The sequence below is a fragment of the Bufo bufo genome, chromosome 9 (genome assembly GCF_905171765.1).
Source record: "Bufo bufo chromosome 9, aBufBuf1.1, whole genome shotgun sequence".
NCBI lineage: Eukaryota > Metazoa > Chordata > Amphibia > Anura > Bufonidae > Bufo > Bufo bufo.
In genome coordinates, this window is record NC_053397.1 from 193,646,035 (window position 1) to 193,669,409 (window position 23,375).

Sequence of the window (23,375 nt, forward strand, 5' to 3'; positions counted from 1 at the left end):
TTTCTTTGGGGCGGTTCACATGAGCGGTGATTTTCATGCATCACTTGTGCGTTGCGTGAAAATCGCAGCATGCTCTATTTTGTGCGTTTTTCACGTAATGCAGGCCCCATAGAAATGAATGGGGTTGCGTGAAAATCGCAAGCATCCACAAGCAAGTGCGGATGCGGTACGATTTTCACGCACGGTTGCTAGGAGACGATCGGGATGGAGACCCGATCATTATTATTTTCCCTTATAACATGGTTATAAGGGAAAATAATAGCATTCTGAATATAGAATGCATAGTAAAATAGCGCTGGAGGGGTTAAAAAAAATAAAAAATAATTTAACTCACCTTACTCCACTTGATCGCGCAGCCCGGCTTCTCTTCTGTCTTCTTTCTCTGCTGTGTGCAGGAAAAGGACCTGTGGTGACGTCACTCCGGTCATCACATGATCCATCACATGATCTTTTACCATGGTGATGGATCATGTGATGGACCATGTGATGACCTGAGTGACGTCACCACAGGTCCTGTTTCTGCACACAGCAAAGAAAGAAGACAGAAGAGATGCCGGCTGCGCGATCAAGTGGATTAAGGTGAGTTAAATGATTTTTTTAAATTTTTGAACCCCTCCAGCGCTATTGTACTATGCAGTCTGTATTCAGAATGCTATTATTTTCCCTTATAACTATGTTATAAGGGAAAATAATACAATCTACAGAACACCGATCCCAAGCCCGAACTTCTGTGAAGAAGTTCGGGTTTGGGTACCAAACATGCCGATTTTTCTCACGCGAGTGCAAAACGCATTACAATGTTTTGCACTCGCGCGGAAAAATCGTGCATGTTCCCGCAACGCACCCGCACCTTTTCCCGCAACGCCCGTGTGAAAGAGGCCTTACTCGTGCACAGGGAGAAAGCTGTCAATCAGTGGTGGGCTGGCAGGGATAACTAACAGCTCATAAATACTGAGGACTCCATTGACTGGCCGCCCTGCACCTGCCAGAGAGGTGACCTAGTGCTGGAATCAGGGTCTCTCTCAACTTTCTGCTTTCTGCAGATACCTGGTGACAGATCCCCTTTAAGGACAACTGAAGGACTTCAAGTTACAGTATATTTGTTTGTAAGAGTTAGTTGCTCTCTAAAGTCCTACATTACGTCCATCTTCAGTAGGATGCATTTTATAGTCTCCATTTCCATGCACAGATAGAAACGATGGTGAGCAGCGCTCATTGTCAGGTAAACGACGCCATTAGGCCGCCCCCTCTGCGATATCAGACTGATAAAGCGTCAGTTTATTGTAGTCATTAGGAGAGGAGGAGAGGACAGATGCTGCTCACCTTCTCTTTTGCATTTCGAGTCTTTTAGATTTTTCACTTCTGTCAAGATCTAAATGACAAGACAGTGCAAAGGGAATTACTTTCCGCAGCAGCTCGGTAACCTTGAGCAGCCGCTCTATTGTCTCGTGCAGCCATTCATCACGCCGCTCAGCTCCGAACTCAGAAAATAAATGCTTACTTTTTTTAATGTTATCCCTTTTACCTGCAGATCTAATGCAATTGTCATTCAGCCCTTCTGTCCATTTACAAATGAGGATTAAGATGGAGCAGTAAAATATTTATCATGTGTTTTATTGCATTACATGCATGTAGTAAGAGGAAAGTTCCTCTTTTAAAGGGCATCTGTCAGCAGTTTTGTACCTATGACACTGTCTGACCTGTTACATGTGCGCTTGGCAGCTGAAGGCATCTGTGTTGGTCCCATGTTCATATGTGTCCGCATTGTTGAGATAAATGATGTTTAAGTATGTGCAAATGAGCCTCTAGGAGCAATGGGGGCGTTACCATTACACCTAGAGGCCCTGCTCTCTCTGCAACTGCAGCGCCCTCTGCACTGATTTGACAGGACCTGGCAGTGAAAACATCATCAGCATAACGTATAGCCCTGTCAAATATCTCCTTTTTGATGGCACATGCCTTCTTCTCTGTCTTCTGTTCTGTAAAATGTTGGTTGCCATTTCCAGCGATTTGCGGAGACAAATCCCAAAAATGTCAGATTCCCTGAAATCCAAATTCTTTTAGGAAATTCAATTCACACCAAATCCATTTACTCATCTCTAATTGTTTTTACAATATATGGTTGCTCTAATGTCCATGGGGCACGGGCAGAATATTCTGCAGACGGCTGAGGCATCTTGTTACCGCTAGTGATGAGCGGCATAGGCAATATTCAAATTTGCGATATTTCGTGAGTTTTTGGCCGAATATTCGCCATAAATTCACAAATTCGAGAATTTGTGATCTCCAGTCACTGTTAACTTGATTGCAAAAAATAGGCAACGTAATATATTTGTGATAAATTCACGATCACAATATTCGACACTATTCGCGAATATGAATATATAGCACTATATTCTAAATATTTGCGAATTATCAAAGTGCCGATACTCACGATTAAAATTAGCGATTTGAATATTCGCGCTCAACACTAGTTACCTCCCGACAGGATATTATTAGGAGAAAAAATTAAATTTTAATCAGATTTTAAATAGGCCCCATTCAAATAGTACTTAAATTGTATTTCTTACTAAAAAATTAAAATTCCTTTTATTAAGGAATCTTTTAAGTCTTAAGGAGTTCTGTTTCTCCTACCAGAGTCTTATAGGCCTCGGGAAGATGCAAAATAGCTCACTTCCAAGAGAAAGAAAGCTGTCTCTGCAGCGCCACCTAGTGGAGGTAGCTACACAGTAGCCAAATCTTGCTAATCTGCATATTATTTTTCCCATTAAGCATTGCATGGCTCTACAACAGCTCGGGTGCTCTCCGCAAGGAGAAACTCTACCAACCAAGAACTCCAACAAAGACCTCCCACCCAACCAACCACCCTGTATGGATGAGGAGCGAGAAACTTAAAAGAGCTCTCAGCAGATGGGTTTTCTTTTGAACAAAGCTCTTGCTTTAGCTAATATCCTTAGTTCTGCTGCAAGGCTTTTAAAAAGTGAATGATTGGGGGTAATTTATTGTCCTCTTAAGCCAGAAAACTGGTATGGAAAGTCACCACTTTCCAAAAAGTGGCAGAAATTAAATTTTTACATTGCCTTTATCCCTTTCAAAATAGGGGGTGTGATGTGGGGAAAAGTGTGGGCACGGGCATTGGGCCAAATAGATTTATCATCATACATCATGGTGTAAACGGTGACTGAAATCTACGCCAGATATAAGCTGGTGTAGGCTTCAATGTAGGTGCACGGACTGCCAGAGGATGCCCTCAATTTATGCACCTCATCATAAATTAAGCACATCCTACAATGGTGCAGGGGATATCAAGTCTGACATAGAAAATACCGGTATTGATAAATGACCCTCATTGACTGTAGGGTAGCTCCCTCCAGTAGGTAGCACTACAAAGATGGCTTGGAAGTGAGCTAATATGCCTATAATTTTAGTAGTAGTACCCGATTCTGCAAAATATGGGTCACAATCAATATTCTAGCTCCTATAAAGGGGCAATCTGTCATCCCTCTTTCCCATATTCCTGAATAGCTGAAGTGCCCAGGGACTGGGCTTGAATGGCATCATAGCTAGACTGATGGGCTCTGGGCGAGGAACTGTAAAGATGTGTCTTGTCTTGACAGAAGAGGACAATTAAAGGTCTTGTGTTTGCTATGATTTTCCATGGTTACTTTACATTTTAGTCTTTACTTGTGGCCTTGATACATTTTGTAAGAAAATCATTTTCCTAAGGGTGAGATTCCCCCTAGCAAAATGTCGTTTTGCGGTAACATCTTGGATCCTCTGACACCTTCCACACCTTCTTTCATTACTGTTCCTTTGCATATCTGATGAGGCCTTTCTGTGAGTTTATTGTAATTACTACCTGCTGGGTTGACAGTCTCTTCGAGCACCATTGAGTTTACCTGCATGTATTCTTGTGCCGTAGTCATACATTATGTGGTGCTGTATTTCAGATGTCCTTGAGTAAATGTGCGCGCCTATGTCAACATATCACACGCAGGCGGTAAAAATGTGGATTTCTTTGTTCTTGTCTTTCAGTCTTTGCTTTGAATTCTGCCTCTTCAGGAGGCGATAACGCCAAGATGTCTCTGATGAGCAAGTACAAGGAAAGCATGATCTCGAACAATCCAGGGGACCCCAACCACCAGCCCACTACCCTGCTGTCCCATGGCGCTTCCAGCCAGCATAAACGAATCAACAGCAAGTCGCGAGGTGCCCGCGTGTGAGAGAGTCTGCGTGGATGTAGTTCTCCGATTGCGTAAATGCCTGTTTTTGCTAATTGATTTCACCACATATGTGGAGTTAAATGCAGGAGAAAATTTGTGTGAGTGCAAGACATATTAGTCATAGTCTAAAAAAATCTGTGTGCATTTCCATATAATACGTCTATATAGTGCTTTGTACGTGTTCAAGTGTTTACAATATATGTGCTACTTGACCGGTTCTACCCCGTAAGAGGAGACTTTTTTTAAGGGGTCACCCACTTGTTCTTGTGCGTAAGATTGCATTAATAAACAATGTTTATTTCAATCTAGTTTGTGTGCCTTTGTTAGTATTATCCGGTACATTGCCGCTTGGAGAACCTAGATTCTGCCCTCTGCATAGTGAGCTAATCCGACAGTAGGGATTAGGGTTGAGCGAATCGAAGTATTCGAAGTGGACTTCGATCCAAATTTCAGGGAAAATTTGATTTGTGCGAAGCCAAATCTCTTCGTGCTTCGTGGTAATTAATCAATTTTCCCTAAAACGCCGGTAAAAGCAAAATAAAATATGTCGCCTCCTCCATTTCAGCGTGAAGAGGCTGCTGCGGCAATCTTGATTGAAGATCCCGCGCAAAATATTGTGCGCGGGGACGTATCACCGGCCAGTGTCAAGCACCACGTGAGTTTTCACGCGGGATTTTCAATTAAGATTGCCGTGGTGGCCTCTTCGAGCTCAAATGGATAAGGTGAGTATTATTTTATTTTATTTTTTTAACTGATTAATCCCCGAAAGCCCTCATTTTTCATCTCAGACGTCTGAGGGTTTTAATGATGGGGGGGGGGATGCAATCGCCATTCCGCATGATTGCATCGGCTACTTACAAAGAAATGCGCTTCGTGACGAATTGCTTTTTGTGAAATTCGGCGAAGCAGCCAAATCAAATTTTTGTAAATTTCACTCAACACTGGTAGGGATCATTGATTGTAAGGGTACGACTACACAGTCAGGATTCTGCATGCAGCCAAAACCAGGAGTGAATTCAAAAAAGAGGAGAAGTCGTATTTCTCCTTCATACTTTCTCTGTTTCGAAGATCCACTTCTGATTTTGGCTTCAAAAACTTAATTGGGAAACCTGACCCTGTGGTCGCACCCTTGAACACTGTGTGGGCAGCGAGCAGGTGAAGAAAGATACAGAAAGCAAATACACATTAGGGTGGGTTCACACTAGCGTTATGGAGTCCGTTATGGCTTTCCGTTATAACAGGGTTATAACGGAACATAACGGAATCCATAGGATGGAATGCAAAGCGGAAGCCTTTAAGAGGCATTCCGTTTTGCTCCATCCTAATAGAAGTCTATGGGAAAACATAACAGATCCGTCTGGGTCCCGTTATGCAAGACGGAAGACAGGACTTTGTTTTCCGTCTTGCATAACGGGAACCAGACGGATCCGTTTTGATTCCCATAGACTTCTATTAGGACGGAGAATAAACGGATCCGTCCTTCCGTCTTATGGATTCCGTTATGTTCCGTTATAACCCTGTTATAACGGAAAGCCATAATGGACTCCATAACGCTAGTGTGAACCCACCCTTACATGGATAATCTAGATTGCCATGCAACACTCATATACTGTAAATAATGCCTGCAGTGACTAGATAAATAGAATATGCAGCATCCAAGTAAAAGTTTATGTAGCCACCAGATAAGGAGTGTATCCAGATAAAAAGTGCATATAACATCCTGATAATCTGTCTCTTAGGCCTCCTGCACACGACCGTATGGCTTTTTCAGTGTTTTGCGGTCAGTTTTTTACGGATCCGTTGTTCCGTTTTTTGTTTCCGTTGTGTTTCCGTTTCTGTTCTGTTTTTCCGTTCCGTTTTTCCGTATGGCATATACAGTATACAGTAATTACATAGATACAATTGGGCTGGGCATAACATTTTCAATCGATGGTTCCTCAAAAAACGGAACGGAAATGGAAGACATACAAATGCATTTCCGTTTTTTTGCTGACCCATTGACTTGAATGGAGCCACGGAACGTGATTTGCGGGCAATAATAGGACATGTTCTATCTTTAAGGCTCCATTTACACGTCCGTGGTGTGTTGCGGACCCGCAAATTGCGTATCCGCAACACACCCGCCCCCGGCACCCCTATAGAAATGCCTATTCTTGTCCGCAAGCTGCGGACAAGAATAGGACATGTTCTATCTTTTGCGGAGCTGCGGACCTGAAGATCGGGGCCGCGCTCCGCAAATGCGGATGCTGACAGCACACTGTGTGCTGTCCGCATCCATTCCATCCACATAGAAAATGAATGGGTCCGCACCCGTTCCGCAAAATTGCAGAACGAATGCGGACCCATTTGCGGACGTGTGAATGGAGCCTAAACAGAACGGAAAAACGGAAATACGGAAATGGAATGCATACGGAGTACATTCCGTTTTTTTTGCGGAACCATTGAAATGAATGGTTCCGTATACGGACCGTATACAGAACGCAAAAAACGGCCAGTAAACAGGGGGAAAAAAAACGGTCGTGTGCAGGAGGCCTTACAGCTTCAGATACAAACTACACATGAAGTCCATCTACTTTCACACTCGCATTTGGTACGGATCCGTCATGGATCTGCACAGACGGATCCGTTCAGATAATACAACCGTCTGCATCCGTTCAGAACGGATCCGTTTGTATTATCTTTAACATAGACAAGACAGATCCATCTTGAACACCATTGAAAGTCAACGGGGGACAGATCAGTTTTCTATTGTGCCAGATTGTGTCAGTGAAAACGGATCCGTCCCCATTGACTTACATTGTGTGTCAGGACGGATCCGTTTGGCTCAGTTTCATCAGACGGACCCCAAAGTGGAATGGAGACGGAACGGAGACAAACTGATGCATTCTGAGCGGATCCTTATCCATTTTGAATGCATTAAGGGCAAAACTGATCCGTTTTGGACCGCTTGTGAGATCCCTGAACGGATCTCACAAACGGAAACCAAAACGCCAGTGTGAAAGTAGCCTAACGGTATCATACAGCATTCGTATAAATAATGCATGCAGGGACTAGGTAAATAGTATATTCAGCATACATGTAAGTGTATACAGCCACCAGATAAAGAGCGTGTATTGTGTCCAGATAAATAGTGCACACCACATCCAGTCTCTTACCACATCAGATACAAACTACACATGGAGTCCAGATAACTTGTATCATACAGCACCCTTAAAAATAATGCACAGTGACAAGATACATCATATACAGTACACACTACCCAAGTAGAAGTGTATAAAGCTACCAGATAAGGAGTATATACATTGTCCAGATATCAAATGTGCCCAGCACCTAAAGAAATAGTGCATACAGCATCCCGATAATTAGTCTCATAAAGCATCCGGATACAAAGTAATCAGAATGTTCAGATAAATGATATCATACAGCTCCCATAGTGACTAGATAAATAGAACACACAGGAGCCAACTCAAAGTATACAGCCACCAGAAAAGTACTGTATACAGTCTGCTCAGCAGCATCCAGATAAATATTACATACAGCATTGTGATAATTAGTCTTCTAGATCATCCAGATACAAAGTACATACAGTACAAAGTCCAGAGAAATTGTATCATACAGCATCCATAGAAATAATCCACACAGCGACTAGATAAATAGTATACACAGGATCCAAGTAAGGGTACTTTCACACTAGCGTTTTTCTTTTCCGGCGCTGAGTTCCGTCCTAGGGGCTCTATAACGGGAAAGAACTGATCAGGTATAGCCCAATGCATTCTGAATGGAGAGCAATCCATTCAGGATGAATCAGGATGTCTTCAGTTCAGTCATTTTGACCTATCAGGCAAAAGATAAAACCGCAGCATGCTACTGTTTTATCTCCGGCGAAAAAAATATGAAAGACTTGCCTGAATGCCGGAATTTTTTCCCATAGGAATGTATTTGTGCTAGATCCGTCCTTCTGGCGCAGACCGGTAAAAATGTGAAAAAAGATACAAGACGGATCCGTCTGTCCGCATGACAAGCGGAGAGACGGATCGGTCCTTGCAATGCATTTGTGAGACGGATCGGTCCTTGCAATGCATTTGTGAGACGGATCCGCATCCGGATCCGTCTCACAAATGCTTTCAGTCAGCGGCAGATCGGCGGATCCGGCGGCCAGTTCCTAAGGCGGAACTTCCCACCGGATCACACTGCCGCAAGTGAGAAAGTAGCCTAAAAGTATATAGCCACCAGATAAGGAGTGTCCAGATAACGTTTCATAAAGCATCCAGATACAAAATACATACAAAGTTCAGATAAAGAATAATGCACACAATGACTAGATACATGGTATACAGAGGAGGCAAGTAAAAGTATGTAACCCCCGGTAAAGTAGTGCGTACAGTGTCCAGATATCTAGCGTACTCAGCATCCAGATAAATATCGCACACGACATCGCAATAATTTGTCTTATAAAGCATCCTGTACAGAGTCCAGATAAATACTATACACAGCATATACAGGCACTAGATATGGGGTGTATAAAGTGTCCCGATATCTATGGTACTCAGTATCCAGATAGTAGTGCATACAGCATCCAGATAATTATCTTATATAGCATCCCGATACAAAGTACATGCATAGCCCAGAGAGTAGTGCATACAGCACCAGATAAATAATCCAAATGATGAGTAGACAAATAGGAGACACAAGAGCCAAGTAAAAGTGTATATAACCACTAGATGAAGGGTACGTCCACATGGGGCAGCCGTGCTGCGGTCAAGAACCAGGAGGCCAATTAGCCCGCAGCTGCCTTTCCTTTAATTAATGAAGACCGCACTGTATACAGTAGTTGATCTTCATTAGTTTAATGACCGTCCGGCACCTTCAATACCCAGCGGCCATTAACAATGAAGACCGACTATACAGTGAAGTCTACATTGGTTAAATGAAAGGAAGCTGCGAAGTAATTGGCCGCGCGGCTCTTGACCGTAGCACGGCCGCAACCTGACCGGATCAAGGCTGCTCTGTGTGGCCGTACCTAAAGGGGGCACCCAGTGTCCAGATAATGTATGCATTCATCAACCAGATAGACAGTGCATGTTGCATCCCTATCCTATACGCAGGTAATCCCCAGTAGATGTAGATGTTGGTGTCACATCCCTTCCAGTATACTCAGTGGCAGAAAGGAACAAGAAAGAATTTGCATTTTGAATTGTAAGGGTCCGGCCACGCGGTCAGGTTTCCTAATACGGTTTTGAAAGCCAAAGTCAGGAGTGGATCATAAAAGAAGAAGAAGATGTTTAAAGGGCTGATACCATTTCTCCTTTTTTGAATTCACTCCTGGTTTTGGTTTACAAAACTGCCTGCAGAAACCTGTACATGTGGCCGTACCCTAAGGCCTAGTTCACACGAACCTGTGTGATCCGTGGCCGTATTGCGGGCCGCAATACACGGCCACAGTTCCGTGTGCATTCCGCATCACAGAGGCGGACCCATTCACTTCAATGGGTCCACAAATCCGGAATTGCGGAACGGCCGCACGGAACGGGACCCCTCGGAAGCACTATGGAGTGCTTCCGTGGGGTTGCGTCCCGTACTTCCGTTCCGCAAAAAGATAGAACATGTCCTATCTTTTTGCGGAACAGGCGGATCGCGGACCCATTAAAGTGAATGGGCCCGCAATCCGATGCGGCTGACCTACGGCACGGGCACGGGTCACACACGTGCCTCTTTCCCACGTGTGTGTGCGCGCCCCATGGTCGTGCTGCGGCGCGCAAAATGCGGGCCGCAATGCACGAGCACAGTCCGTGGGGCAGCCACAGTGGATCGCGGACCCATTCCCTTGAATGGGTCCGCGATCCGGCCGTTCCGCAAAAAGATAGGACATGTTCTATCTTTTTGCGAAAACGGAAGTACTGGACGAAACCCCCAAGGAAGCACTCCGTAGTGCTTCCGTAGGGTTCCGTTCCTTGCTCCGCCCCGCACCATTCCGCATCTCCGGATTTGCGGACCCATTGAAGTGAATGGGTCCCCATCCGTGATGCGGAATACCCACGGAACGGCGCCCGTGTATTGCGGATCCGCACACGCCCATGAGAAAGAGGCCTAAGAACGACGGAGACTCCACTTGAAGTGATGCTTTCTTCTGCCTGTCAGTATTAGTGATATCAATGACACAAGCTGTTTTATCCTTTTAATGAATGATTATCGCAGGAGAGGAATATGTATTTTTTGTATTTATGGAAAGCTCTTTATAAATGTTAATCTCTGTCTACAGAATGAATATCCTGACTAGGGTTGTGGCGGAGAGGCTAGCATTATCCCAGCTTGGTGCCCTTTAATTGGTTTGCCTTCTGCCAAAAAAAAAGAAAAGAAAAAAAAGGAAATGCATGTTGGAATTAGAGCGTAGATGTTGCCTTTCAGGGCACAGAACACACGTAACCCACCGTTGTAAGGTGCATACGATTCATATAAAGCTGCTCGATGAATATATTTATAGGTTTTTGCAAAGAAAACCTGAATAATTTAAAACTAAATAAATGTTTTGTTTGGAAATATCCATTGTCTGCTTGCAGATACTGTCATAGTGTATAACAAGACCGCGCTGAAGGGCCTTCTTCTCTTCTAACAAGTCTGATTTTAGTAAATACAAGGGTCCCTCAAGTTACAATATTAATCGGTTCCACTGCAGGTTGAAACCATTGTAACTTTAGTCTATATCATTTCATTCCAAAGTCCCAAAATGTCATTCCAAGATGAGAGAAAATGACAATTTAAGAAAAAATAAATGTTCCGTTCGGCTCAGTTATGTGCTGAATCCGTCCTTTCCGTTCTCCTGCTTCTAAACGAAGCAGGAGAAAGGAAAGGCTGAACGGTGATGTGAACGAAGCCTTCTAGAAGTCAAGAAGTCATCTCCAGACTATAGACTCCTTTTTGCAAAAACGCTTCCGTTACAATAATACAACCGCACGCAGCCGTCATGAACGGATCCGGTTGTATAATGTCTTCTATAGCCAACACGAATCCCTCATGCACACCATTAAAAGTCAATGGGGGACAGATCCATTTTCTATTGTGTCAGAGAAAACGGATCCGTCCTCATTGACTTACATTGTGCGTCTTGCCCTGCACCACATTGCAGACAGAAAAATGCTGCTTGCAGCGTTATTCTGTCCGAGATGGAAGCGCAACCAAACGGAACGGAATGAATTTTGGCGCACTCCGTTTCGTTCAGTTCTTTCCCCACTGAGAATGAATAGGGACAAAACTGAAGCGTTTTCTTCCTCTATTGAGATCCTATGACTGATCTCAATAGCGGAATTGAAAACGCAAATGTAAAAATGTAGCCTAATCTGAATGCTGTTAAAAGCAACACCCTATAACCATGTACAGAAAATAAAATTTAAAAAAAACTATAATTAAAAAAAAAAAAAACATAAAAAAAAAACAATGGGAGGATCGTTTTCCCAAACGGCTTTGAGGCTTTTTTGGGCTCATTTGCCCCAAATTTTGCACCACTAACTCCAGTTTTGAAAAGTGGGTTGGAAAGTGAACATGGCTGCACAGTCGAGACGAGTTAAGCAAGATTTATCAAAATTATTGCACTCTTATTTCAGTAAATGGTTGGTGCTATCAACTCAAGACCGACATGTAAAGTAAAAGATCTACTACATTTATCAAACTTCTTCCAACTTTCGACACATTTTGTGAAAAGTATGGCATCATAGACTCCTAAAAAACGGACTTAAAGGGGTTGTCCCATCACAGACAATAGGAGCATATCGCTAGGATTTGACCCCATTGTCTAACAGGTCCGGGTCCCAGGTCCGGGTCACGGAGAGGGAAAAGGTGGAGGAAGGCGCGCTGCGCATGCACAGCCACCCTCCATTCATTTCTATGTGGCTGACGGAAATAGCCAAGCGCTGGTTCGGCTATTTCCGTCAGCCCCATAGAAATAAAAAGGAGCGGTGGCTGCACAAGCGTGGTGCGCTTCCATTCACTTGTATGGCGAGAGCGCTTGGCGGTGCCCGGACACCAGGAAACCCGGGTTCCTCCAGCCACCGCTCTCCCTGCTCCATCCTGTACCTATCAGACAATGGGGACATATCCTAGCAATATGCCCCCATTGTCTGTGATGGGAATACCCTTTTAACAATTTCTCTTCATACATTTTTCTCAATACATTTTAGTATCTGGTTAGTAAACAAAAATATAGGTGATTATATTCCCTTTAAGGCAAGGTCATATACCTACTTCCATTTATGTTTGTCTATCGTCTGCATACAGTCACTGTAGAATGATGAACTTCAACTTGTTTGGAAATGGCCATACAGTCCTTCCCAGATTGATGGGCAGCAATCATTGCTTTATTAAGATCATTGCTGATGTTTTTCCTCTTTTCCAGACCAGCAAACTGCCAAAACGTCTGCTTTCATACTTCCTGATGGTCATTAATTATTTTTGTTAAATAAATAATGACAATTTGTAATCTGTCATGTATTGCTGTGCATCTGAGGTTATATTTACAAAATGTTAAAGAGGTTATCCGGGAATAATGAGTTGTTAGCCAGCGGCTTGCATCCCTAAGCAGAGTATTCATGCTTCCCTGCTCCTCGCAAATCCAGTCCTCCTTGATGCCTCCTCTGTGTCCATGTTGCAGTCCCCGCAGTGTTTACATTCAGATCTGCATGGGCATGGTCAGATGTTCCACTGCAGCCAATAACTGGCTTCAGGTGTGACGTGGCCACAAGTGGCACATCACTGCTGAAGCCAGTCATTGGCTTCAGTGGCGCATGTGACCATTCCTATGCAGTGCCAGATGCAGGATGGGACTGGCCACAGAGCTTACAGGGAATTTTCCCGGTGGGCTGATGCCCATGGGGTAACCCGAACCCTCCTTACTACCGTTGGCCGGTTACATACGGTACTACTGGGGATGCTATAGGAGTCATTATTAGAGTAAGTCCAGTCAGCTTGCTAAAGGTAGGGCTGGCTTAGTTTTTTGGCCCACACCTCACTTCTTAAACCCCCTGCTCAATATCCATTAGAGACAATTCGAGGAGGACAGAACATGGCATCTATTGATGTATTTTGTGCTACACTGTGGTCGTAGGTTCTGTGAGATGGTATTACTGACCCTGCCAACTTGTATTGGCCTCATCTAGTTGTGATGTCCCACCCTCTCAACCTACAAAATTGGGACCACTTTTAGCTTTTTTTTTCCAGGGCCAATTTAACTGCCCAGTCTTCCCCTGGCCTGATGTAAATCCTGCATTTAACGGGAGATGGAGACAGGGAAGGGGATGGGCCTGTAGGCCCGTCTAAGTTACCATTTTCTATGCCTGTTTGGTCTATATGTAAGACAGCAAGGAAGCTGTCTTACATTTAGAAGCGGCGGTGGATATGCCGAAATTATGTAGAGGCCGGCGCTTCTATATAACGTCAGCGATCCACCGCCAGCGCAGGGCTTTATTAATAAATAATAAATGTGCCCCTAGATGTCTTTTATTATAACCTGATATGTAAAAAACGTAGAATTTAAAGACGGTATAGCTTGTTTTTCTCATGACTGCATATTTTAGTGGTTGAATGCTTAAATTGCAGAACTTACTGCAGATTCTGTAGAGCCGGTGCTTTGTTTGCACACTTGAGCCTGGGGAACATAGAAATTCAGATCCTAGTTCTGGTGACTAAGTGCAGACACTGGATAATACAAAATATTTGGAAAAGGCAGACTACCCTTATACCCTAAAGTTTGCCTATAGCTTGACTCTAGATTAAAGTTTTTGCAATACATTATTTTCCATTGTATTGCTTGAAGTAACTTTTTACATTTCTTGCTATTTAATTACTTTAGCAGAGATATAATCTTCTGCTTCTCACGGCAATATCTGAGCTTAGAGAAATGCGCACATTTATAGAAAGTAATATTGCATTGCTTCTGGATTCCCCCAATGTATGTATTCACCGCTCAGCTATATACTGGTGATCTACACCGAACATCATGGCAAATGGCGAGCGTTGCTTCTATTGTAAAGCAACACATTCTTTAACCTTTTAAAACAAGGATTTGCTCTTTATTGTTTGATGAAAGATGACAGCTTTAAGGATTTCACCAAATTTAACTGGATATATATAGCTTGGGGCATACCCCACCACTAGTAGCCCTCAGAGCCCTGGGGGCCACACAATAGCATAGAGGAACTTAAAGGGCAGTCACCTATTATTATTATTTTTTTGCCAGTCAGAACCAGATAATCACATGTATGCTTTTCTTATGATCTGATTTTTGTTCTTTCCTGAACATGATTATGGAGGCAGGCGACTTGCATCTGTCATTGTAATCCTGCATGTGATGATGAGATGACTGCTGAAAAGTGTTCTGTACAGACCAAGAAATGGTGTCTAATTATTAGGCCTAGTGGCCAGGGCAAAAACTGCAGGATTTTATTTTCATTTTTTTAACGATAAATGACATGGAAAAGTAAAAATAACCATCAAATATGCATTAAAATATGTTTAACATGATTTAAACAATATGATATTTTCTTTTAGATTTCTTTTTTGGCTGAACTCTAAGGCCTCTTTCAGAGATGAGTGAATCGAATCAGACAAAGTGGAATTCGATCCGAATTTTCGGAAAATTTTTATTTTCAACGAATGTGAATTTCCTCGCGCTTCGTGGTAACGAATCGCAATTTTTTCAAAAATGGCAGCTACAATGGCGGCTACGCGTTTTAGGACATGGGGCAAGGAACTCTGGGAAGGCGGGCTGACCCATAATGCCATGAATGCAGCCAATCAGCAGCCAGCCCTGTGATGTCACAGCCCTATAAATACAGCGGCCATCTTAGAGTCAGACATTTTCAAGCGTTCGGAGTGCAGGGACAGATGTGAGAAGGCGCTAGGGACATAAACTGAAAAAACCTCATTGAGAAAAAAAAAACTGAAAAAACAATTTATAAGTGCAGGGAAAGGATAGGGAGGAATCATTTCACAGCTTCTTAGTGCAGGGAGAGACGTCAGAAAACGCTAGGAACAGTGCCAGAAAAACGATTTACAAGTGCAGGGAAAGATTATTTGGGGATCCAAATAGCCATTATACAGCTCTGTCATTCCAGCTATTTGTTCATGGGGTGCAAGTGCTATGTTGAAAAGCCGTTAGTGGCTTATAACTTTTCAAACAAGAAAAATATATACGCAGTTTACTTCTGCAGTTATATGTTTTGAAAGCGTACAGAAAGAAATACATTCGCACTTCACTGGGGCATTTATTTCTGCTAAAAGTGTTTTCTGGCCTATTTCAGTACAGAAAGAAAAATATATTCTCAGTTCACTTCTGCAGTTATATGTGTTGAAAGCGTACAGAATGAAAAAAATACACGCACTTCACTGGTGCACTTATTTGTGGCAAAAGCGTTTAGTGGCCTATTTCAGCCAAACGTGCCCGGGGTAGACCATCTGCTTCGCAGCAGCCTACCTACCCGGGAAGTAGTGGTGCAGGGGTTCACGGAAGTAGCGACGGTAGCAGTTAGTCAGTGCGGCGGTTATATGTGTTATTTTGTATTTTAGTACAAAAAGAAAAATATATTCTCAGTTCACATCGGCGGTTATTTGTGTTGAAAGCGTTTAGTGGCCTATTTCAGTACAAAAAGAAAAATACATTCTCAGTTCACGTAGGCGGCAGTTATATGTTTTGAAAGCGTTTAGTGGCCTATTTCAGTACAGAAAGGAAAAAATATATACGCATTCACTGGTGCATTTATTTCTGCTAAAAGCGTTTACAAATTTTATTCAGCGTTCAGCACTGCGGTTATATGTGGTAAAATCTTTATTGAAGTATTTTGGTCGAAAAACTACATTTATTTAGCGGTCAGCGCTGCGGTTATATGCGGTAAAATCTTCTTTACTGACGTATCTTTAGGAACTTTGCTACTCTTCTTCTTCTGGGCTCAAAGCTATCTTGACACTTTGTCTTGGAGCTACTATAGGCCTGTTCATGCCAGGCAGGTTGCCCCAGAAGTATCTCGATCGGTCGATGAGCAGCCGATACCGCACTTGCATCAATCTTGACAGGAGTCGTCTCCAGGTGGAGAGAAATTGTTTTTTTGCAATGCTTTCTCCATCGTAACCATGTCGTTGAATAAACTGAAGACTGGCGGATTCTCTCCTTAATTTTTATTATTACATTTATTAAATATTTAATATTAAATTTAACCAAAACCTAATTAAAATAATAATAAAGTAAACTTAAATTCGCCAATATATTATCCCAATCTTCGAGGGAAATTCACGGACAATCTATTTGCCAAGCCTTTTGTACTGGAGAACGTGTATTATTAAATCGGGTTTTAAGCAACACTTTATAAAGTTGAGAAATGTTAACCTTCTGTTCTGTTCCATATTCCCTATAAATGAATAGACGAAGTGGCCACTCAGTGGCCTTCTCATGCTGCTGCCACCTCCACAATCTCTCGTCGTCGTGCCACTCTGTGGCCTCCTCATGCTGCTGCTACCTCCACACTATCTCACCTTGCCACTCTGTGGCCTCCTGATGTTGCCGCCACCTCCACACTATGTCACCTTGCCACTCTGTGGTCTCCTGATGCTGCCGCCACCTCCACACTCGGTCATTGTGCCACCCTGTGGCCTACTCCTGATGCTGCTGCCGCCGCCACCTCCGCACTCAGTCATTGTGCCACCCTGTGGCCTCCTCCTGATGCTGCTGCCGCCGCCACCTCCGCACTCTGTAATTGTGCCACTCTGTGGCCTTCTACTGCTGCCGCCACCTCCAGATTCTGTCATTGTGCCACTTGGTGGCCTCCTCATACTGCTGCCACCTCCGCAATCTCTCTTTGTCGTGCCACTCTGTGGCCCCCTCATGCTGCTGCCACCTCCACAATATTTCGCCGTCGTGCCACTCTGTGGCCTCCTCATGCTGTGGCCTCTTCATGCTGCTGCCACCTCCACACTATCTCACCTTGCCACTCTGTGGCATCCTGATGCTGCTGCCACCTCCACACTATGTCACCTTGCCACTCAGTGGCTTCCTGATGCTGCCGCCACCTCCACACTATGTCAGCTTGCCACTCTGTGGTCTCCTGATGCTGCTGCCACTTCCACACTCATTGTGCCACCCTGAGGCCTTCTCCTGATGCTGCTAGTGCTGCTGCCGCCACTTCCAGACTCTGTCATTGTGCCACTCTGTTGTCTTCTGATGGTGCTGCCACCTCCACACTCTGTTATTGTGCCACTATGTGGCCTCCTGATGCTGACGCAAACCTCCAGACCCTGTCATTGGGCCACTCTGTGGTCTCCTCATGCTGTTCCCACTCTCCCCACTTCATGACTGGGCCACTATTTTGCCTTTCGGCCTGGCTGTCATCATCATTTATTTGACCATTCTTCTGATCTGTCAGAAGGAAGGAAAAATGAGATGCACAACAGATCCTTTCTATGTAACAGCTGTAAGGCCTGCATGACATGGTCCTTATTTTGCATCAGAATTGGCTTATGATTTGGTAGCCAAAAGCAGGAGTGGGTACAAAACACAGAAGACATGAAAATATTCCAATTACGTGTCATCTCTGTTTTAGATCCACTGCTGTTTTTTTGGGCTTTAACAATACTGATGGATTATTGAGCAAATGCTGACTGAGTGAAGGCAGATGCTCCACAGACAGGATCCGTTTTTTTGTGGGTTATTGTTCTGACGGATCAGAGGAAGGGCAAAATAATTAGTGACGTCAACACAAACTTACTGCTGACACCCTCTCCACACTTTTGGGGGGGCTCTACTTTTATAACAGTTTAAAAGAACAGGTTCTAAGAACATCTATGTGGAATCAGCTGGCGACGGTGTAAAAGGAGTGCGCTTCTTCTTGGCACTAACATCGACCTGTAAGGTTCAGTTCATACTTGAGTTATTTGGTCAGTTTTGACCCCGTGACTGCCCTAATAAGTGAGGTGTGCAGTGATTCTAAGAGCGACGCCTGTCATCTGCATGTCATATTGGCTCACAGTATTATTTCACTACCAGAGCAGACTCCCTCTGTGTGTTACTACAAGGCACAGTGTTCAACACCACTATCAAGGCTCTCAGTAGCCAGGAAATAGCTGTTTTTAATGTAATTTGCCGCGAATATATTCGGATCGAACAGAATTTTTTTCGAAAAATTTGACTAACTGGCAAATCAAATTTTAGAAAAATTCGCTCATCTTCAGCCTCTTTCACACGAGTGAGTTTTCCGTCCGGATGCGATGAGTGTAGAGAACGCATAGCATTTTTCAAGGATCATCTTTGCGTTCAGAAAAAATCTCAGCATGTTCAATATTGTGCGGATTCCATAGAAATGAATAGGGCCTGCGTGAAAAATGGATGGGATCCAGATGCAATGTTTTTTTCACTGATGGCTACTAGGAGATGAAGATTGTTATTCTACAGTTTTTATTCACACGCATGAAAAACACATAGAATCCGGATATAATCCGGACAGAAAAAATACATACACTGAATACAATTGTGAAAAACAAATGATTGAACTTGTCTGCAAAACCATCAGTTTGTCCATGAACAGATCTTAACACAATCCATATGGCTCGTGTCAAAGCAACCTAAATATCAATGTGCACAAAGTGTAGTTCATATCCCAAAGCAGGGTTGCCAACCAGAGTTTTTCTTTTTTTCTGGACAACTAATCCAAAAATCACAGGCATTTTTTACGGACAAATTGGAAAACCATAATGAAATATAGAGATATAAGTAATACATGTCTATAGCTCAATGTACTGATACAACCTCATTACCAGCACTTAGGGCTCATGCACACGACAGTATGGCTTTTTCAGTGTTTTGCGGTCCTTTTTTTACGGATCCGTTGTTCCGTTTTTTGTTTCCGTTGTGGTTTTTTTTCCGTTTCTCCGTTCCGTTTCTCCGTATGCCATATACAGTATACAGTAATTACATAGAAAAAATTGGGCTGGGCATAACATTTTCAAAAGATGGTTCCGCAAAAAACGGAACGGATACGGAAGACATACGGATGCATTTTCGTATGTGTTCAGTTTTTTTTGCGGACCCATTTACTTGAATGGAGCCAAGCACCGTGATTTGCGGACAAAAATAGGACATGTTCTATCTTTTCACGGTACGGAAATACTGAAACGAAATGCACACGGAGAAACTTCAGTTAATGGTTCAGTATATGTACCGCATACTGAACAAAAAAAACGGCCAGTATACTGAACGCAAAATACTGTCGTGTGCATGAGCCCTAACTGTGAGCTGTAAAATGATGATAATTACCACCAAAAGGATCTAGTCAAGTACAACTAGCCCTAAAAATATAAATGTATCTATCCCACCTAGTGATTCACCATTTTTTCGTCACTTAACTTCTCAAAAGAATTAGAATAAAAAAATGATATACAGTACACAACTTAGTTTCAATAAAAAAAAAATACAGATACGCCTGCAAAAAATGAAACCATGCACAGCTCCGTAGACACACACATATACAGGTCCTTCTAAAAAAATTTGCATATTGTGATAAAGTTCATTATTTTCTGTAATGTACTGATAAACATTAGACTTTCATATATTTTAGATTCATTACACACAACTGAAGTAGTTCAAGCCTTTTCTTGTTTTAATATTGATGATTTTGGCATACAGCTCATGAAAACCCCAAATTCCTATCTAAAAAAATTAGCATATTTCATCCGACCAATAAAAGAAAAGTGTTTTTAATACAAAAAAAGTCAACCTTCAAATAATTAAGTTCAGTTATGCACTCAATACTTGGTCGGGAATCCTTTTGCAGAAATGACTGCTTCAATGCGGCGTGGCATGGAGGCAATCAGCCTGTGGCACTGCTGAGGTGTTATGGAGGCCCAGGATGCTTCGATAGCGGCCTTAAGCTCATCCAGAGTGTTGGGTCTTGCGTCTCTCAACTTTCTCTTCCCAATATCCCACAGATTCTCTATGGGGTTCAGGTCAGGAGAGTTGGCAGGCCAATTGAGCACAGTAATACCATGGTCAGTAAACCATTTACCAGTGGTTTTGGCACTGTGAGCAGGTGCCAGGTCGTGCTGAAAAATGAAATCTTCATCTCCATAAAGCTTTTCAGCAGATGGAAGCATGAAGTGCTCCAAAATCTCCTGATAGCTAGCTGCATTGACCCTGCCCTTGATAAAACACAGTGGACCAACACCAGCAGCTGACATGGCACCCCAGACCATCACTGACTGTGGGTACTTGACACTGGACTTCAGGCATTTTGGCATTTCCCTCTCCCCAGTCTTCCTCCAGACTCTGGCACCTTGATTTCCGAATGACATGCAAAATTTGCTTTCATCCGGAAAAAGTACTTTGGACCACTGAGCAACAGTCCAGTGCTGCTTCTCTGTAGCCCAGGTCAGGCGCTTCTGCCGCTGTTTCTGGTTCAAAAGTGGCTTGACCTGGGGAATGCGGCACCTGTAGCCCATTTCCTGCACACGCCTGTACACGGTGGCTCTGGATGTTTCTACTCCAGACTCAGTCCACTGCTTCCGCAGGTCCCCCAAGGTCTGGAATCGGTCCTTCTCCACAATCTTCCTCAGGGTCCGGTCACCTCTTCTCGTTGTGCAGCGTTTCTGCCACACTTTTTCCTTCCCACAGACTTCCCACTGAGGTGCCTTGATACAGCACTCTGGGAACAGCCTATTCGTTCAGAAATTTCTTTCTGTGTCTTACCCTCTTGCTTGAGGGTGTCAATGATGGCCTTCTGGACAGCAGTCAGGTCGGCAGTCTTACCCATGATTGCGGTTTTGAGTAATGAACCAGGCTGGGAGTTTTTAAAAGCCTCAGGAATCTTTTGCAGGTGTTTAGAGTTAATGAGTTGATTTAGATGATTAGGTTAATAGCTCGTTTAGAGAACCTTTTCATGATATGCAAATTTTTTGAGATAGGAATTTGGGGTTTTTATGAGCTGTATGCCAAAATCATCAATATTAAAACAAGAAAAGGCTTGAACTACTTCAGTTGTGTGTAATGAATCTAAAATATATGAAAGTCTAATGTTTTTCAGTACATTACAGAAAATAATGAACTTTATCACAATATGCTAATTTTTTCAGAAGGACCTGTAAAGTTATGCTGGTCAGAATGGGGCAATGCAAACCAAATTTTTTTTTTTTTGTATTAAAACACAAGAAAAACTAAATAAATGTGGTATTGCTGTAATTGCACTACAGATGAGTTTTACCACATATGTAGGGAATGCTACAAAAAAACTAAACCCATAAAACTATGTTGAAATTGTGTTTTTTTCCAATTCCACCCCATCTTGGATTTTTTTTTACCAGCTTCCCACTACTTTGAAAGCAATATAAAATGGTGCCATTCAAAAGTACAACATGTCCCTCAAGAAATAAACTCTCATACAGCTATGTGAAGGGAAAATGTATGGCTACAGGAAGGCAGGGAATAAACAATAAAAAAAATAATGAAAATTGCTTGGTTATAAAGTGTTTAAATTAAAATGTAAACAGGGTGTTATTTTGGTGGCAAGTGGCAGAGGGTGAGGGAAGGGCCCAGGCAGACCTATTTTGTTCCATTGAACATGAGCCTTTGTCTACACCTGCTCTTTTTCTCACTAAGGGCACATGCACACGACCGTTGTTGCTTTGCGGTCCGTTTTTCACAGATCCGTTGTTCCGTATCTGAGGTTTTTTTTTCCTCTGAGTTAAAGGGCTTCTGTCAGCCCACTAAACCGTTTTTTTTTTTTTTGCTTAATAATAACCCCTACACTGCGATTTATCCATATATAAGTAAAATAATAATTTTGGTTCAGTAGAATTTGCTAAAACCCTATTTTTATAATATGTAAATTACCTTGCTACCAGCAAGTAGGGCGGCTACTTGCTGGTAGCAGCCGCATCCTCCGATGGTAATGACGCCCCCTCTGCTTGTTGATTGACAGGGCCAGCGGACGGGATCTTTCTCCGCTGGCCCTGCCTGTTTTCATTCAATATCTGGCGCCTGCGCCGCGGCCTTACCTATCTTCTATCGGCGCAGGCGCACTAAGACGCGGCCACTCACTCGGCCGCTTCATCCTCAATGCGCCTGCGCCGATGACGTCACATCTACACCCGGCGCAGGCGCATTGAGGATGAAGCGGCCGAGTAAGTGGCCGCCTCTCAGTGCGCCTGCGCCGATTGAAGATAGGTACGCCCGCGGCGCAGGCGCCAGATATTGAATAAAAACAGGCAGGGCCAGCGGAGAAAGATCCCGTCCCCTGGCCCTGTCAATCAACAAGCAGAGGGGGCGTCATTACCATCGGAGGATGCGGCTGCTACCAGCAAGTAGCCGCCCTACTTGCTGGTAGCAAGGTAATTTACATATTATAAAAATAGGGTTTTAGCAAATTCTACTGAACCAAAATTATTATTTTACTTATGTATGGATAAATCGCAGTGTAGGGGTTATTATTAAGCAAAAAAGACTAAAACGGTTTAGTGGGCTGACAGAAGCCCTTTAAGTTATTCCACAAAACGTATCCGTATGGTTTCCGTATGCAATCCGTTTTTTGCAGATCAGAAACAGCAACTTATTAATCATCAAACACATCAGCATTAGAGGCTGGGCATAGCATTTCTACAGTATGGATCCGCAAAATACGGATGAAACAGGGATGACATACAAATGTGTTCCGTGTGCGTTCCCATTGGCTTGAATGGGGCCTCGGACCGTGATTTGCGGATAATAATAGGACATGCACTACTTTTTTGCAGAACGGAAATACGGAAATATGGAAACGGGATGCACACAGAAGCAGAAAGAAAATACGTTTGTGTGCATGAGCTCTAAGTTTATTATACAAGTAGAAAAGTTGTTGCCTCCTTCAAAGTCGGAGAATCAATCTCCTGAAATGCTCAGGTTGTGTGATCTTATAAACATTCCAGCTGCCATTTCTTCTATCCCTCAAACTGAGTATCCACAGGCAACCGGGGAGGTCACCACCAGTAATAAAAGTAAGCTTCGGGCCTAGTCAAATCCACTTAAATATTTTATTTGTGAATTATGATCCAGCGCATGGAAAACCTAACAAAACACGCTCCAGCTAGTTTGATGTCTTTTTTTTTTTTCAAATAGTCACATACCATTCAGCGCAGAGTTGGAAACTGGAGCAG

The 23,375-nt window shown here is 43.2% G+C and overlaps 1 protein-coding gene across 1 annotated transcript in view; it reads left to right on the forward strand.

Annotated features, from left to right (window-relative positions):
* Nucleotides 1–23,375, forward strand: part of ASTN1 (astrotactin 1) — a 519,295-nt gene that overhangs the window by 326,814 nt on the left and 169,106 nt on the right. The window contains exon 4 of the mRNA XM_040408285.1: nucleotides 4,036–4,209. Coding sequence (XP_040264219.1) covers nucleotides 4,036–4,209 — 174 coding nt within the window. The remainder of the gene's footprint in view (nucleotides 1–4,035; nucleotides 4,210–23,375) is intronic.